Source organism: Pristiophorus japonicus, chromosome 2 (assembly GCF_044704955.1).
Source record: "Pristiophorus japonicus isolate sPriJap1 chromosome 2, sPriJap1.hap1, whole genome shotgun sequence".
Taxonomy (NCBI): Eukaryota; Metazoa; Chordata; class Chondrichthyes; family Pristiophoridae; genus Pristiophorus; species Pristiophorus japonicus.
Window position 1 is genome coordinate 52,579,861 of NC_091978.1, and position 18,924 is coordinate 52,598,784.

At 47.0% G+C, this 18,924-nt stretch overlaps 1 protein-coding gene across 2 annotated transcripts in view; it reads left to right on the plus strand.

Annotated features, from left to right (window-relative positions):
* LOC139237939 (uncharacterized) overlaps window positions 1-18,924 on the plus strand; it is an 85,484-nt gene that overhangs the window by 60,309 nt on the left and 6,251 nt on the right. The window contains exon 1 of one of the 2 annotated variants that reach the window (XM_070867269.1): window positions 11,223-11,801. The exons of the other annotated variant lie outside the window; for it this stretch is intronic. Within the exon in view, the coding sequence (XP_070723370.1) occupies window positions 11,318-11,801 (484 nt within the window). The 5' untranslated portion in view covers window positions 11,223-11,317. Of the gene's footprint in view, window positions 1-11,222; window positions 11,802-18,924 lie in introns of those variants that run through there. 2 annotated transcript variants of the gene reach the window in all.

Sequence of the window (18,924 nt, forward strand, 5' to 3'; positions counted from 1 at the left end):
TCCTCTGTTGAGGAAAAAGGAAGACATGCAGAGTTTTTAGCCAATGAGGGAGATCTGGGCTCAACCCCACCCACTGGGTGCTACAAGCCCCACCGCTCACACACTCCGATTGGTTGGAGGACTATCTGACTACTAGCTCCTCCAGCCCTGCCCCGTTCTTCCTAACCCCGGGGTGGGGGGTGACACGGGCTGCACACACACCAAGTGTGGGCCCAGGCCCGAGAGAAAATGCCCACCATTATTCGCCTCCCCACAACTAGCCGCCAGTTTAAGCCACAATTCTGGGACAACCAGGAAGTGCTGGGAAATCCCCAGTGAGTCAGAGAGCATCTGTAAATGGAGAAGAAATGGTGACATAGAAACATAGAAAATAGGAGCAGTAGTAGGCCATTCGGCCCTTCGAGTCTGCACTGCCATTCAATATGATCATGGCTGATCCTCTATCTCAACACCATATTCCCACGTTTTCCCCATATCCTTTGATGCCTTTTGTTTCCAGAAATCTATCTATCTCCCTCTTAAATATATTCAGTGACGGCCTCCACAGCCTTCTGTGGTAGAGAATTTCACAGGTTCACCACTCTCTGAGTGAAAAAATTTCTCCTCATCCCGGTCCTAAATTTCCTACCCCCGTATCCTGAGACTGTGACCACTTGTTCTCGACTTCCCAGCCAGGGAAACCTACTCCCCGCATCTAGTCTATCCAATCCAGTCAGAATTTTGTATGTTTCAATGAGATCCCCTCTCATTCTTCTAAACTGTAGTGAATATAGGCCTAGTCGACCCAATCTCTCCTCATATGACAGTCCTGCCATCCCAGGAATCAGTCTGGTGAACCTTCGCTGCACTCCCTCTATCGCAAGTATATCCTTTCTTGGGTAAGGAGACCAAAACTGCACACAATACTCCAGGTGTGATCTCACCAAGACCCTTTATAACTGTAGTAAGACATCCTTGCTCCTGTACTCAAATCCTCTTGCAATGAAAACCAACATACCATTTGCCTTCCTAACTGCTTGCTGCACCTACGTGTTTGCTTTCAATGACTGGTGTATAAGGACACCCAGGTCCCTCTGTACATCGACACTTCCCAAGCCATTTATCCTTATGTTTTTCCTACCAAAGTAGATAACTTCATATTTATCTACGTTATACTGCATCTGCCATGTGTTTGCCCACTCACTCAACCTATCTAAATCGCCTTGCAGCATCTTTGCATCCTCCTCACAACTCACAATCCCACCTAGTTTTGTGTCGTCCAGCAAACTTGGAAATATTACATTTGGTTCCCTCATCCAAATCATTTATATATATTATGAATAGCTGAGACCCAAGCACTGATCCCTGTGGTACCCCACTAGTCACTGCCCGCCACCCCGAAAAAGACCCGTTTATTCCTACTCTGTTTCCTGTCAGTTAACCAATTTTCAATCCATGCCAATACATTACCCCCAAACCTATGTGCTTTAATTTTGCACACTAACCTCTTATGTGGGACCTTATCACAGGCCTTCTGAAAATCCAAATACATTACATCCACTGGTTCTCCCTTATCTATTCTATCAGTTACATCCTCAAAAAACTCCAGTAGGTTTGTCAAACATGCTTTTCCTTTCATAAAGCCATGTTGACTTTGTTTAATCCCGTTGATATTATCTAATTGTGCCGTTATCACATCCTTTATAATAGACTTCAGCATTTTCCCTACTACTGATGTCAGGCTAACCGGTCTGTAGTTCTGTTTTCTCTCTCCCTCCTTTTTTAAATAGTGGGGTTACATTTGCCACCCTCCAATCTGCAGGAACTGTTCCATAATCTATAAAATTTTGGAAGATGACAACCAATGCATCTACTATTTCCATCGCTACCTCTTTTAGTTCTCTGGAATGCAGATCATCAGGCCCTGGGGATTTATCTGCTTTCAGTCCCATTAGTTTCTCCAACATTATTTTCTTAATAATCATTTCCTTTAATTCCTCTTGCTCACTAGACCCTTGGTTCCCTAGCATTTCTGGGACGTTATTTGTGTCCTCTTCCGTGAAGACAGAATCGAAATATTTAATTGTTCTGCCATTTCCTTGTTTCCCATTACAAATTCTCCCATTTCTGTCTCTAAAGGACCTATATTTATCTTCACTAATCTTTTTTATTTTAATTACTTGTAGAAACTTTTGCAGTCAGTTTTTATGGTCCTTGCAAGTTTACTCTCATACTCTTTTTTTTTTTTCCCCCCTCTTAATCAATCTCTTGGTCCTTTTTTTGCTGAATTCTAAACTGCTCCCAATCCTCAGGCTTGCTACTTTTTCTGGCAACTTTGTATAACTCCTCTTTGGATCTAATACTATCCTTAATTTCTTTTGTTAACCGTGGTTAGGCCACTTTACTTTTTGTGTTTTTACGCCAGAAAGGAATGTATAACTGTTGCAATTCATGCATTCGTTCCTTAAATATTAGTCATTGCCTACCTACTGTCATGCCTTTTAATGAATCTTGCCAATCTGTCATAGCCAATTCATTCCTCATACCTTCGTAGTTTCCTTTGTTTAGATTTAGGACCCTAGCTTTGGGTTGGACTACTTCACTTTCCATCTTAATAAAGAATTCAATCATGTTATGGTCACTCTTCCCGAAAGGACCCCACACAACAAGACTGTTAATTAACCCCTTCTCATTACACAATACCCAATCTAGGATAGCCTGTTCCCTAGTAGGCTCCTCAACATACTGGTCTCCAGGAATTCATCTTCCACAGTATTATTACTAATTTGGTTTGTCCAGTCCAGTTTGTCCAGATTAAAGTCACCTACGATTACTGTAGTACCCTTGCTACATACATCTCTAATTTCCTGTGACTGTTCAGGGAACGTCTGTAAATGGAGGAGAAATGGTGACTGGTCAGGGAGTGCCTGTATATGAAGACAAAATTACAATTTTTAGTTATAAATGTATCACTGATTTTAATGGGACTCTTTCTGTGTCCCAGTTCCTGTAAATACTGGCTGTAAAGGGGCCGATTGCTCCAGAGGCGCCACACCGCTGGCTGCTTGTGTGTCAGTGATCTCCCATTAGATTAATGTGCTTCTGCTGTGTGTGTGTTTAATAAAGTGCCCGAAGCATTTCACAAAAGGTGGGGAACCAGTGAGTGAAGAACTGAACCCAGCCAGAGTCAGCACCTTCAAGGGGGGGGAGAGAAGTCGACCGAAAGGGAAAACATTGGAGGTGGTGCGATGGGTTTGGACTTCAGCACAGGGAAGATGGAGAGTGTGTGGGACGGGGATTTACAGCTTTCGGAGAACGAGAGGAATGACTGTTCCATAGAAACGAGAATTGTCTCTTAATTTTTATCCTGTACTTAGTGATGACTTTTGTAAACTCCTTTTACAGTGTATTAGAAGAGGAGGATTTGCAGCCAGGAAACTCAAATCCAACATCACACCAAGATCTGACAATCACTTGCTTCATCAGCACCTGAATATCATTGGCTTGAATATCGAAGGAGAAATAGGTTTGTCTGTTCTCTGTTTGAAAAAATTTCAAATATCAGTGTGACCGGAAAGGCACCAAAACACACACACCCGAGTGAGAGTGTTCCAGTGCACTGATTGTGGAAAGAGCTTTAACCGGTGACACAGCCTGAAAAACATCGCACCATTCACAGCAGGGAGAAATCGTACATGTGTTCTGTGTGTGGACGAGGCTTCAACTGATCGTCCAACCTGGAGAGATACAAGGACACCCGCACCATGGAGAAACCGTGGAAATGTGGGGATTGTGGAGAAGGATTCAGTTATCCGTCTGAGCTGGAAACTCATCGCTACAGTCACACCGGGGAAAAGCCGTTCACCTGCTCAGTGTGTGGGAAGGGATTCACTAATTCATCACACCTTCTGAGACACCAGCAGGTTCACACTGATGAGAGACCTTTTAAATGCTCCGACTGTGCGAACTGCTTTAAAAGCTCTGCGGATCTGATTCAACACCAGCGAGTACACACTGACGAGAAACTGTTCAGTTGCCCTCACTGTGGGAAGAGGTTCAGGCAGTCATTCAACCTCGTTGCACATCAACGCACTCACACTGGGGAGAGGCCATTTACCTGCTCCGTCTGTGGGAAGGGATTTGCTTACTCATCCACACTGCTAACACACCAGCGAGTTCACACTGGGGAGAGGCCGTTCATCTGCTCTGTGTGTGGAAATAAATTTGCTTACTCATCCACACTGCGGACGCACCTGCGAGTTCACACTGGGGAGAGGCCATTCACTTGCTCTGTGTGTGGGAAGGGATTCACTCAGTCATCCGCCTTGCAGAGTCACCAGCGAGTTCACACTGGGGAGAGGCCGTTCATTTGCTCAATGTGTGGGAAGGGATTCATTCAGTCATCCAACCTTTTGACACACCAGCGGGTTCACAAGTGACTGCAGAGGTTGGATTCTGCTCTTAGTGCTGCTGTTAGTCACATCCAGGACTGAGCCATATTTATTCTGACAGTAGGGATTTGTTTCCGCTGATGTTAATAACCCTATAACTGGGCTGGACTTTAATATTCTTGGTTATATAGCTGATTGTGTTCTCGGGGCTGCAGTGTCCCTTTAATGACCATTGTGTGTGATCTTTCCCCTTAATTCAGGGACTCATCAGAAATTAGTTTACAATAAAATTATACATTTTCTTCAGTCCTATACTAATCTTTGGTACAATTCAGTGTCTGAAAGGTTCCGTTGATTAACATCTCTAATTAGAAAGTGCTGATTAATCCTTGCCGACAATTCTTACTGTCTTGCACAGTACACACACACACACACACACTGGATGCCTCCAGTCCAGAACCTAGGTTGCTCCAACCTCTGTCATTGAATTACAATATGCAGATGAAGTTTTTGCACACTCAGAATCCGAACTCCAAACCATCATTGACACCTTCTCTGGGCCTCACACTAAACATCCGAAAGACAAAGATCCTCTACCAATCAGCCCCCGCCCCACAGTACTACTCCCGGTTATCAAGATCCACGATGAACCGTGGACAATGTGGACCACTTTCCATACATTGGGAGCCTACTATCAGCAAGGGCAGACATTGATGACGAAGTCCAACACCGCCTTCAGTGCGCCAGTGCAGCCTGCGGCCGCCTGAGGAAAAGAATGTTCGAAGACCAGGATCTCAAACCCGGCACCAAGCTCATGGTCTACAGAGCAGTAGTGATATCCGCCTCCTATATGCTCTAGAGACATAGACTATGTACAACAGGCACCTCAAAGCACTGGAGAAGTACCACTAACGCTGTCTCCGCAAAATCTTGCAAATTCATTGGCAGGATAGGCGCACCAACGTCAGCGTTCTCTCTCAGGCCAACATCCCCAGCATCGAGGCATTGACCACTCTCGACCATGGGCGGGCCACATTGTTCGCATGCCCGATGCTAAACTCCAGAAACAAGCACTCTATTCCGAGCTACATTACGGCAGGCGAGTCCTAGGAAGGCAGATAACACGCTTCAAGGACACCCTCAAAGCCTCCTTGAAAAAATGAAACATCTTCACCGACTCTTGGGAATCCCTGACCCTAGCCCGCTCAAAGTGGAGCAGGAACATCCGAAAAGGCACTGAACACTTTGTACTTGGCTTCCACATAGAAGAGATTCAAACAGCGGAAGGAGCGTATGACAAATCAAGCACCCCATTCACCCGTCCCTCCAGCCACCATCTGTCCCACCTGTGGCAGAGACTGTAGATCCCGCATTGATCTCATCAGTCACCTTAGAACTCATTGTGGAAGCAAGTCATCCTCGACTCCGGGGGACTGCCTAAGAAGACGACGACAACACACAGTAACACCTCCTTTATCGACCAGAAAGAAGGGGAATAGGAATTGGTGGAAAATCGAGAGTCCGCAAGTGTTGCCCCCCCCCCCCACCCCCCCAGTCTGGCACAGAAATCCCCTCACCACCGGAATGGAGACAAGTCCAGTCAAAGTAACGGGATGTTTAACGTATTTACTCAGATGGGCCGAAGTTGGGAAGTAGTGTTCCACAGGGATCGCTGCTGGGACCACTATTGTTCACCATTTGCATGAATGATTTGTGTTAAGCTCATAATAAAGTAATGCAACTGAGTACAGTAGACAGTGAGTAAGTGTAACCTTAGCTCCTTTAAATAAAACTCCAGAGTGGTGGTACAACATGGGAGGCCTCCTTATATACAGTGCTCCCAAGGGATCCAAGCATCCCTTGGGACTCCAACAGATAGGCCCTCAGCTGGCGGTATGATACAGGTTGCCTAGGGTTACATATATAACATCACTCCCTCCCAAAGTCAATAGTACTCTTATTTACAGGGTGAGACGATCTGGGGCTTTTCGTTCCCTTGTCGATCGTCTCGGTACAAATGCAGGTGTGGGCAGCTGGTCTTGGCGGGCTGCTGGGGATGGTGAGTTCAGCATCGTGCTCAGCCGTGATGTCGGTTGCCACGTGTGTGTGTGTGTGTGTGTGTGTGTGTTGGAGGGTCAAAGTTGGTGGTGTCCTCTTCGGGTTGCTTGTGGCTGTTTGTGAATTGCAGTTTGGTTTGGTCCAAATGCTTTCTGCAAGTTAGTCCATTGGCAAGTTTGACCTGAAACACCCTACTCCCTTTGGCTATGACAGTGCAAGCGAGCCATTTGGGACCATGTCCATCGTTGTAGTACAAATACAGGGTCATTGACTTCAATATCGTGTGACAAGTTTGCGCGATCATGGTACATGCTTTGTTGATGCCGCCTGCCCTCGACGTGATCATGGAGATCAGGGTGGACAAGCGAGCCTTGTTTTGAGCGCCTTTTTCATGAGCAGCTCAGCTGGGGGAACCCCGGTGAGCGAGTGGGGTCTGGTGCGGTAGCTCAGCAGGACTCTGGACAGGCGGGCCTGCAAGGAGCCTTCCGACACATGTTTCAAGCTTTGCTTGATGGTTTGGACTGCCCGTTCTGCCTGGCCATTGGATGCGGGCTTGAACGGGGCAGATGTGACATGCTTGATCCCATTGCGGGTCATGAATTCCTTGAATTCAGCACTGGTGAAGCACGGCCCATTGTCACTGACAAGGACATCAGGCAGGCTGTGCGTGGCAAGCATGGCTCGTAGGCTTTCGATGGTGGCAGTGGACGTGCTTACAGACATTATTACACATTCAATGCATTTTGAATAAGCATCCACAACAACTGAAAACATTTTGCCTAGAAATGGGCCCGCAAAGTTAACATGGATTCTAGACCATGGTTTGGAGGGCCATGACCACAAACTTAGCGGTGCCTCTCTGGGTGCATTGCTCAGTTGAGAGCAAGTGTTGCATTGGCACACGCATGACTCTTAAGTCTGAGTCGATGCCGGGCCACCACACATGGGATATGGCTATAACTTTCATCATTACTATGCCTGAGTGGGTACTGTGTAGGTCGCATATGAACGTTTCCCTGCCTTCGGCAAAACCACGCGATTACCCCACAAAAGACAGTCCGCCTGTATGGACATTTCGTCTTTGCGGCGCTGGAACGGTTTGATCTCTTCATGCATCTCCGTTGGGATGCTGGACCAATTCCCATGGAGGACACAGTTTTTTTTTAACCAGGGACAGTAAAGGATCCTGGCTGGTCCAGATCCTGATCTGGCGGGCCGTAACGGGTGACTTTTCATTTTCGAATGCATCCATCACCAAGAGCAAGTCTGCAGGCTATGCCATTTCCACCCAGGTGGTGGGCAATGGTAGCCAACTGAGAGCATCAGTGCAGTTCTCTGCCTGGTCTGTGGCGGATTACATAGTTGTATGCAGACAACGTGAGCGCCCATCTTTGGATGCGGGCAGAGGCATTGGTGTTAATCCCTTCACTCTCTGAGAATAGCGATATGAGCGGCTTATGGTCAGTTTCTAACTCAAACTTGAGACCAAACAGATACGAGTGCATTTTTTTCACCCCGTAAATGCATGCCAGAATTTCTTTTTCAATCATGCTGTAAGCCCTTTCGGCCTTGGACAAATTCCTGGATGCATAGGCGACTGGTTGCAATGTTCCTGATTTGTTAGATTGTTGTAACACACACCCGACCCCGTATGACGACGCATCGCAAGCTATCACTAATCGTTTACATGGGTTATACAGAACATGCAGTTGGAACATAACAGATTTCTGGCTTTCTCAAAAACAGCCTCTTGTGATTTCCCCCATACCCGGTCATCTCCCTTGCGTAGTAGCACATGTAGGGGCTCTAGCAAGGTGCTTAACCCGGGTAGGAAATTACCGAAATAATTGAGTCCCAGGAATGACCGCAGCTCCGTCACGTTCTGTGGTCTCGGCACGTTCTTGATGGCCTCCATCTTGGTATCGGTGGGTCTGATGCTGTCTGCCGCGATTCTTCTTCCTAAGAACTCGATCTCTGGTGCCAGGAAAACACACTTCGAGCGTTTCAACCTGAGTCCCATGCGATCTAGCCTACTTAGAACCTCTTCCAGGTTCTGCAAATGTTCGATGGTGTCCCAACCTGTGACCAGTATGTTGGCCTGGAAAACCACGGTGCGCGGAACCGACTTTAGCAGGCTCTCCATGTTCCTTCGGAAAATTGCCGTGGCTGATCGAATCCCAAACGGGCATCTGTTATAGATGAACAGACCTTTGTGCATGTCGATGCAGGTGAGGCCTTTTGACGATTCCTCCACCTCCTGCATCATGTAGGCCGAGGTCAGGTCCAACTTGGTGAAAGTCTTTCCTCCAGCCAGGGTCACAAATAGGTCGTCTGCCTTGGGTAGCGGGTACTGGTCCTGCAGCGAAAAACAGTTAATTGTTACTTTATTGTCCCCACAAATTCTGACTGTGCCGTCGCTTTTGAGAACCGGAATAATCGAACTGGCCAATTCGTTGAACTCCACCGGCGCGATGATGCCTTCTCGCTGCAGCCTGTCCAGCTCAATTTCCACTTTCTCTCGTATCATGTATGGCACCGCCCGTGCCTTGTGGTGGATGGGTTGTGTACTGGGAACCAAGTGGATCTGCACCTTCGCCCCCAAGAAACTTCCAATGCCTGGCTCAAACAATGACGGGAATTTCCTCAGAACCTGGGCACATGAGGTGTCGTCGCCGGACGAGAGCGCTCGGATGTCATCCCAGTTCCAGCGGATTTTTCCCAGCCAGCTTCTGCCCAACAGTATGGTGCCATCTCCTGGTACAATCCAAAGTGGGAGTTCGTGCACTGCTCCATCATAGGAGATTTTTACTTCTGTGCTGCCAATAACAGGGATCAGCTCTTTGGTGTAAGTTCTTAGCTTGGGATGAATGGGGCTAAGCTTGGGCCTGTGTGCCTTGTTGCACCTCAGCCTGAGGAAGGCCTTTTTGCTCATGATAGACTGACTCGCACCCGTGTCCAATTCCATGGATACTGGAATTCTGTTCAGTTCAACTTTTAACATGATCAGTGGACATTTCGTGGTAAAGGTATGTACCCCGTACACTTCTGCCTCCTCGGTTCGAGTCTCTAGTTCAGTCTGATTCACCAAGGATCGATCTTCCTCTTCAACATGGTGGTTTGCAGAGTTTGTAGCTCGTCTTGCACATTCGCTGGAGGTGTCCCATTGTTCCACAGCCTTTGCATGCATAGTGTTTGAAGTGGCATTGATGGGCTCGATGATCACCTCCGCAGTGCCAACAAGGTGTTAATTGCATCGCATTAACGATTGATGGCGAACTCTGGGTCATCTGAGGTCGCGCAGCTGCCGGCATGTACGTTCTGCCATATGCATTCCTGCCTGAAAACGACGTTACTTTGTGTATAGTACTAGCCAAAACCTCTTTATGCTGCGAAATTTGTTTGGTGTTAACGCTGGTTGACATAAATGCCTGGGCTATCGTAAAGGCTTTGCTCAGATTCGGTATTTCAACAGTCAATAGTTTGCGAAGGATAACCTTGTGGCCATGCCAAGCACAAAAAAGTCTCTTAGCATTTGCTCCAGGAATCCATCGAATTCGCAATGTCCTGCAAGGTGCCTCAGCTCGGCGATGTAGCTCGCCACTTCCTGGCCTTCAGACCGTTGACATGTGTAGAATCGATTATCTTGCCATCAAAACGCTTTCCTTCGGATTTAGGTGCTCTCGGACCAGCATACACAGTTCTTCATAGGATTTGGTTGTTGGTTTCACCGGAGCTAGCAGATTCTTCATGAAGCCATAGGTTGTTGCCCCACAGACGGTAAGGAGGATCGCCCTTCATTTGGCAGCGTTCTCGTTTCCTTCCAGCTCATTGGCCACGAAGTATTGGTCGCGTCGCTCCACGAAGGCCTCCCAATCATCCCCTTCTGAGAATTTTTCCAGGATACCAACAGTCCTTTGCATTTTCGCATGGTTGTTTGTTATCTCGTCGCCATTGTTAAGTTCATAATAAAGTAATGCAACTGAGTACTGTAGACAGTGAGTAATTGTGACCTTAGCTCCTTTTATTTAAACTCGAGTGCTGGTACAGCATGGGAGGCCTGCTTATATACAGTGCTCCTAAGGGATGCTGGGATCCCTTGGGACTCCAACAGGTAGGCCCTCTGGTGGTGGTATGATACAGGTTGCCTAGGGTTATATACATAACAATTTTGACTTGGGAATCAGAAGTATAATTTCAAAATTTACAGATGGCACAAAACTGGGGGGGGGGGGGCGGTGGTAGTTAATACTGAAGAAGACTGCGATAGCATTGTTGTAGAATTATTCAGTTGTGTTCATCATCAGCATCATCATCATAGGCAGTCCCTCGAAATCGAAGATTTGCTTCCACTCTAAAAGTGAGTTCTTGGGTGACTGAACAGTCCAATACGGGAATTACAATTAGGACAGACAGTCGTTGAAGGAAAGGGTGGGTAGGACTGGTTTGCCACATGCTCCTTCCGCTGCCTGCACTTGTTTTCTGCATGCTCTTGGTGACGAGGCTTGAGTGGCTCAGTGCCCTCCCGGATGCACTTCCTCCACTTAGGGCAGTCTTTGGCCAGGGACTCCCAGGTGTCAGTGGGGATGTTGCATTTTATCAAGGAGGCTTTGAGGGTGTCCTTGAAACGTTTCCTCTGCCCACCTTGGGCTCGCTTGCGGTGTAGGTGTTCCAAGTAGAGCGCTTGCTTTGGGAGTCTTGTGTCAGACATGCGAACAATGTGGCCCGCCCAATGGAGCTGGTCGAGTGTGGTCAGTGCTTCGATGCTGGGGATGTTGGCCTGATCGAGGACACTAACGTTGGTGCATCTGTCCTCCCAGGGGATTTGCAGGATCTTGCAGAGACATAGTTGGTGGTATTCCTCCAGCGATTCTCTACGAGGTACAACGGACATGATTTTTACATTGCTCCAGCTGCAAGAAAAATGCAGGGTACAGCACCAACCCTTGTACATGACCTCATTTGACCTTACAAAGGCCTTTGACACTGTCAACCGTGAGGGACTATGGAGCAGCATCCTCCGTTTCGGCTGCCCCCAAAAATTCATCACCATCCTTCGCCTGCTCCACGACGACATGCAAGCCGTGGTCCTGACCAATGGATTCATCACAGACCCAATCCACGTCCGGACTGGGGTCAAGCAGGGCTATGTCATTGCGCCAACCTTCTTCTCGATCTTCCTCGCTGCAATGCTCCACCTCACACTCAACAAGCTTCCCGCTGGAGTAGAACTAAACTACAGAACCAGTGGGAACCTGTTCAACCTTCGTCGTCTTCAGGCCAGATCCAAGACCATCCCATCCTCTGTCGTCGAACTACAGTACGCGGATGACGCTTGCATCTGCGCACATTCAGAGGCTGAACTCCAAGTCATAGGTAACATCTTCAGTTGTGTAAAGAAAATAGCAGTGTCATCTTTTAATTTGTTTTGACTGATCACATCGCTCTCATCATCATTGGCGTGTCCCACCCGAGAGACTGTTAATGGCTTGACTAAATTGACAGCAAGGTTTTTTTAAATGTGGAAATTGGTGAAATACGCCTCTAGCAAGACCTCAAAACTCATGGACAGAGAAATCCATTTCATCAGCGCCCCGCTACAAGATTCAGTATCCACCACTGGTGCACTGTGTCTGCAGTTTGTATGGTCTACAAGATGACCAAGGTCAGGCTGTGGAGTCAAAGGTCAGTAACACAATGGATGGAAAAGTCACTACAAACTTCCCTCAACTCCAACCCTCTGATTTCTGTTTTGCAGCCACCATTCCATCCATTCTACTACCTGGCCCTTCACTCGACACGACCTGACCTTGGTCATCTTGTAGATCATAAACACTGTTATGATAGCAAGCTGATTAGAAAACAGAGTAGGGGTTCAGAGTAGCTACTCAGACTGGCAAAAGGTGGGAAGTGGTGTTCCACAGGGATCGGTGCTAGGACCTCTGTTGTTCACCATTTACATAAACGGTTTGGACTCAGGCATCTGAAGTACAATTTCAAAATTTTTAGATGGTATCAAATTTGGAGGTAAAGTTAACACTGAGGAAGACTGCAACAAAATGCAAGACAACATTAATAAAGCTTGCAGAATGGGAGGGTAATTAGCAAATTAATTTTCAGAAATTTGGTGCATTTTGGTAGTAATAAGGTCGCACACTACTTGGGAAATAAGAGCCTAAATGGGGCAGAGGAGCAAAGGGATCTTGGGGTACAGATACACACATCAGTAAAAGTAGTGACATTGAGTAATAAAAGAAGCTAACCAAACATTGGCTGCTTTTTTAGAGGGATAGAATTGAAAAGCAGAAACATTGTGATCTTGTATAGAACCTTGGTTAGGTCACACTTGGCGTACTGTGCATAGTTCTGGTCACCATATAATAAAAAAGATATAGAGGCACTGGACAAGGTGGAAATAAGATTTGCAAGGATGATCCCAGAACATAAGAATTAGGAGCAGGAGTAGGTCATTTGGGCCCTCAAGTTTGCTCCGCCATTTAATAAGATCATGGCTGATCTGGTCATGGACTCAGCTCCACTTCCCTGCCCGCTCCCCATAAGTCCATTATTCTCTTATCGCTCAAAAATCTGTCTATCTCCGCCTTAAATATATTCAACGACCCAGCCTCCACAGCTCTCTGGGGCAGGGAATTCCATAGATTTTCAACCCTCTGAAAGAAGAAATTCCTCCTCATCTCTGTTTTAAATGAGCGTGACTTATTCTGAGACCATGCCCCCTAGTTTTAGTTTCCCCTATGAGTAGAAATATCCTCTCTGCATCCACCTTGTCGAGCTCCCTCATTATCTTATATGTTTCGATAACATCATCTCTCATTCTTCTGAACTCCAATGAGTATAGGCTCAACCTATCTTCATGAGGGGGAGGTGGGACCAGTACAAACCGGACGGTCTGCACTTGGGCAGGATCGGAACCAATGTCCGAGGGGGAGTGTTTGCTAGTGCTGTTGGGGAGGAGTTAAACTAATATGGCAGGGGGATGGGAACCTATGCAGGGAGACAGAGGGAAATAGAAGGGGGGCAGAAGCAAAAGATAGAAAGGAGAATAGTAAAAGTGGAGGGCAGAGAAACCCAAGGCAAAAAGCAAATAGGGCCACATTACAGCAAGATTCAAAGGGGGCAAAGTGTTTTAAAAAGACAAGCCGAAAGGCTCTGTGCCTCAATGCGAGGAGTATCGGAATAAGGTGGATGAATTAACTGCGCAGATAGCAGTTAACGGATATGATGTGATTGGCATCACGGAGACATGGCTCCAGGGTGACCAAGGCTGGGAACTCAACATCCAGGGGTATTCAACATTTCGGAAGGATAGACAAAAAGGAAAAGGAGGCGGGTGGCATTGCTGGTTAAAGAGGAAATCAATGCAATTGTAAGGAAGGACATTAGCCTGGATGATAATGGAATCGGTATGGGTGGAGCTGTGGAATTCCAAAGGGCAGAAAACGCTAATGGGAGTTATCTATAGATCACCAAATAGTAGTAGTGAGGCTGGGGACAGCATCAAACAAAAAATAAGGGATGTGTGCAATAAAGGTACAGCAGTAATCATGGGCGACTTTAATCTACATATGGATTGGGCTAACCTAACTGGTAGCAATGTGGTGGAGGAGGATTTCCTGGAGTGTATTAGGGATGGTTTTCTCGACCAATATGTCGAGGAACCAACCAGGAAGCTGGCCATCCTCGACTGGGTGATGTGTAATGAGAAGGGACTAATTATCAATCTTGTTGTGTGAGGCCCTTTGGGGAAAAGTGATCATAATATGATAGAATTCCTTATTAAGATGGAGAGTGACAAAGTTCATTCGGAAACTAGGGTCCTGAACTTAAGGAAAGGTAACTTTGACGGTATGAGGCGTGAATTGGCTAGAATAGACTGGCAGAGGATACTAAAAGGTGGTGGATAAGCAATGGCAAACATTTAAAGATCACATTGATGAACTTCAGCAATTGTACATCCCTGTCTGGAGTAAAAATAAAACTGGAAAGGTGGCTCAACCATGGCTAACAAGGGAAATTAAGGATAGTGTTAAAACCAACGAAGAGGCATATAAATTGGCTAGAAAAAGCAACAAACCTGAGGACTGGGAGAAATTTAGAATTCAACAGAGGAGGACTAAGGGTTTAATTAAGAAGGGGAAAATAGAGTATGAGAGGAAGCTTGCAGGGAACATAAAAACTGACTGCAAAAGCTTCGATAAATATGTGAAGAGAAAAAGATTAGTAAAGACAAATGTAGGTCCCTTGCAGTCGGATTCAGGTGAATTTATAATGGGGAACAAAGAAATGGCAGACCAATTGAACCAATACTTCGGTTCTGTCTTCATAAAGGAATATACAAATAACCTTCCGAATGTACTAGGGGACAGTGGGTCTAGTGAGAATGAGGAACTGAAAGATATCCTAATTAGGCGGGCAATTGTGTTAGGGAAATTGATGGGATTGAAGGCCGATAAATCCCCGGGGCCTGATAGTCTGCATCCCAGAGAACTGAAGGAAGTGGCCCTAGAAATAGTGGATGCATTGGTGATCATTTTCCAACAATCTATCGACTCTGGATCAGTTCCTATGGACTGGAGGGTAGCTAATGTAACGCCACTTTTTTAAAAAGGAGGGAGAGAGAAAATTATCGACTGGTTAGCCTGACATCAGTAGTGGGGAAAATGTTGGAATCAATCATTAAGGATGAAATAGCTACCCATTTGGAAAGCAGTGGCAGGATCGGACCGAGTCAGCGTGGATTTATGAAAGGGAAATCATGCATAATGAATCTTCTGGAATTTTTTGAAGATGTAACTAGTAGAGTGAACAAGGGAGAACCAGTGGATGTGGTGTATTTGGACTTTCAAAAGGCTTTTGACAAGGTCCCGCACAAGAGATTGATGTACAAAGTCAAAGTGCATGGTATTGTGAGTAATGTACTGACGTGGATAGAGAACTGGTTGGCAGACAGGAAGCAGAGAGTCAGGATAAACGGGTCCTTTTCAGAATGGCAGGCAGTTACTAGTGGGGCTCAGTGCTGGGGCCCCAGCTCTTTACAATATACATTCACGATTTGGATGAAGGAATAGAGTGCATTATCTCCTAGTTTGTGGATGACACTAAACTGGGTGGCGGTGTGAGCTGTGAGGAGGACGCTAAGGGGCTGCAAGGTGACTTGGACAGATTAGGTGAGTGGGCAAATACATGGCAGATGCAGTATAATGTGGATAAATGTGAGGTTATCCATTTTGGGGGCAAAAACACGAAGGCAGAATATTATCTGAATGGCGGCAGATTAGAAAAAGGGGAGATGCAACAAGATCTGGGTGTCATGGTTCATCAGTCATTGAAAGTGGGAACACAGGTACAGCAGGTGGTAAAGAAGGCAAATGGTATGTTGGCCTTCATAGCTTGGGGATTTAAATATAGGAGCAGGGAGGTCTTACTGCAGTTGTACAGGGCCTCCTTACTGCAGTTGTACAGGGCCTTAGTGAGGCCTCACCTGGAATATTGTGTTCAGTTTTGGTCTCCTAGTCTGAGGAAGGACGTTCTTGCTATTGAGGGAGTGCAGCGAAGGTTCACCAGACTGATTCCAGGGATGGCTGGGCTGTCATGCGAGGAGAGCCTGGATCAACTGGGCCTTTATTCACTGGCGTTTAGAAGGATGAGAGGGGATATCATAGAAACATATAAGATTCTGACGGGACTGGACGGGTTAGATGCGGAAAGAATGTTCTCGATGTTGGGGAAGTCCAGAACCAGGGGACATAGTCTTAGGATAAGGGGTAGGCCATTTAGGACTGAGATGAGGAGAAACTTCTTCACTCAGAGAGTTGTTGACCTGTGGAATTCCCTGCCGCAGAGAGTTGTTGATGCCAGTTCATTGGATATATTCAAGAGGGAGTTAGATATGGCCCTTATGGTTAAGGGGATCAAGGGGTATGGAGAGAAAGCAGGAAAGGGGTACTGAAGGAATGATCAGCCATGATCTTATTGAATGGCGGTGCAGGCTCGAAAGGCCGAATGGCCTACTCCTGCACCTATTTTCTATGTTTCTATCAGTCAACCCCCTCATCTCCGGAATCAACCTAGTGAACCTCCTCTGAACAGTCTCCAATGCAGGTATATCCCTCCTTAAATATGGAGACTAAAACTGTACGCAGTACTCCAGGTGTAGCCTCACCAATACCCTGTACAGTTGTAGCAGGACTTCTCTGCTTTTATACTCTATCCCCCTTGCAATAAAGGCCAACATTCCATTTGCCTTCCTGATTACTTGCTGTACCTGCATACTAACTTTTTGTGTTTCATGCACAAGGACCCCCAGGTCCCTCTGTACTGCAGCACTTTGCAATTTTTCTCCATTTAAATTATAATTTGCTTTTTTATTTTTTCTGCCGAAGTGGATAATCTCACATTTTCCCACATTATATGCCATCTGTCAAATTTTTGCCCACTCACTTAGCCCGTCTATATCCCTTTGCAGATTTTTTGTGTACTCCTCACAATTTGGTTTCCCATCCATCTTTGCATCATTAGAAAACTTGGCTACATTACACTCATCCCTTCATCCAAGTCATTAATATAGATTATAAATAGTTGAGTCCCCAGCACCGATCCCTGCGGCACCCCACTTGTTACTGTTTGCTAACCGGAAAATGACCCATTTATCCCTGAACAGTCTAATATGGGAATTACAGTCTCTGTCATTGGTGGAACAGACAGTCATTGAAGGAAAGGGTGGGTGGGACTGGTTTGCTGCATGCTCATTTCACTGCCTGTGATTGTTTTCTGCCTGTACTTGTTTTCTATGTTTCTGCATGCTCTCGGCGACGAGACTCGAGGTGCTGATCGAGGACACTAACGTTGGTGCGTCTGTCCTCCCAGGGGATTTGCAGGATCTTACGGTGCCTAACCCAGAGCTGGGTTCAGTCTCAACTAATAGTGATGGTCAGAAATGTGCAAGAGGCAGTTTTTGACTAATATCGGTTCCCACAGGGTTGAGGAATTCATAGAGTTACAGGATGCAGGTGTCACTGGCAAGGCTGGCATTTATTGCCCATCCTTAATTGCTCTTGAGAAGGTGGTGAGCTGCTGCCTTGAACTGCTGCAGTCTGTGTGGCGAGGGTACTCCCACAGTTCATTGATTCATAGGCGGTCCCTCGAACGAGGATGACTTGCTCCCACAAGAGTTCAAATGTTTCAATGAAGGACCCGATGTTCCAGTCCTGAACTCCAATTGAGGGGGTGGAAGATGCCTGCACGTGGATTTTTTTTTAAACATGTGGTGACTGTTGCACATCAGCCATCACATGAGCTCGACAGAGCTAGGCCTTTATCCAGTGCCAAAGGTTGAACCAGGATGACTGGAGACCTGTTCTGCTGCATGAACCTAGTGCGCGCACATGTCGCAATGAGGGCAGGCCCGTGCTGCCTCTGGGCCCTCGGCTCTTCCGGGCCCCATACCCTCATTCACCGCACCTTCGCCCACAATGTTCCAGGGCCTGGCGCTCCAGCTCTATTTATAACCCTGACCTGCGGTGGTGTTCTCACACAGGTCAGGGCAGCCCACGATGTCCAGGGCCTGGCGCTCCAGCTCTATAGCCCCGACCTGAGGTGGTGTTCTCACACAGGTCAGGACAGCCCATGATGTTCCAGGGCCTGGTGCTCCAGCTCTATTTATAGCCCCGACCTGAGGTGGTGTTCTCACACAGGTCAGGGCGGACTCCCACTGACTTTGTCACAGCGGTTTATTACAACTAAGCGACTTGCTAGGCCATTTCAGAGGGCATTTAAGAATTAATCACATTGCTGTGGGTCTGGAGTCACATATAGGTAAGATGGCCAAAGGCGAGCAGCGAGCAACCCTGGAACCAGTGTGGCAGCCCCGACCTGCGAGGAAACACCAGCGGCAGGTCGGGACCATAAAGCGGCGAGCGGCCCTGGAATCAGTGTGGCGGCCCCGACCTGCAAGGAAACACCAGCGGCAGGTCGGGACCATAAAGCGGCGAGCGGCCCTGGAATCAGTGTGGCGGCCCCGACCTGCGAGGAAACACCAGGGGAGGTCGGGGCCATAAAAAGGCGAGCAGCCCTGGAACCAGCGTGGCGGCATAGCACTTCAGCGAGCAGTGTGAGCTGGTGCAGGAGAGCAATGGCTATGAAGAGAGCGACTGGATTGGGCGTGTGGAAATGTATTTTTATCTAAGCTGTACCACACTGTATTGTTGTGCCCTTTTTAATATAAAACAAAATGGAGTCCTGGTCCTTCCAGGAATTTCTGCAACAAGCAGTCGGTTTGCATAAACAGCTAAACCTGGCTTGAAATGGCTGATAGCCACCAGACAGCTGGGAGGCAAGTCCTGCTGAGACAAGTACCCCCCATGGTGCTCTCCTATTGTCTATACGACACCAGTTCCACTCCACCCCACCCTTTTCAAAGTACTCAAACTACCAGCCATTATCTCTTGTACCGACCTCATCCATTTGATGCAAAAAGATA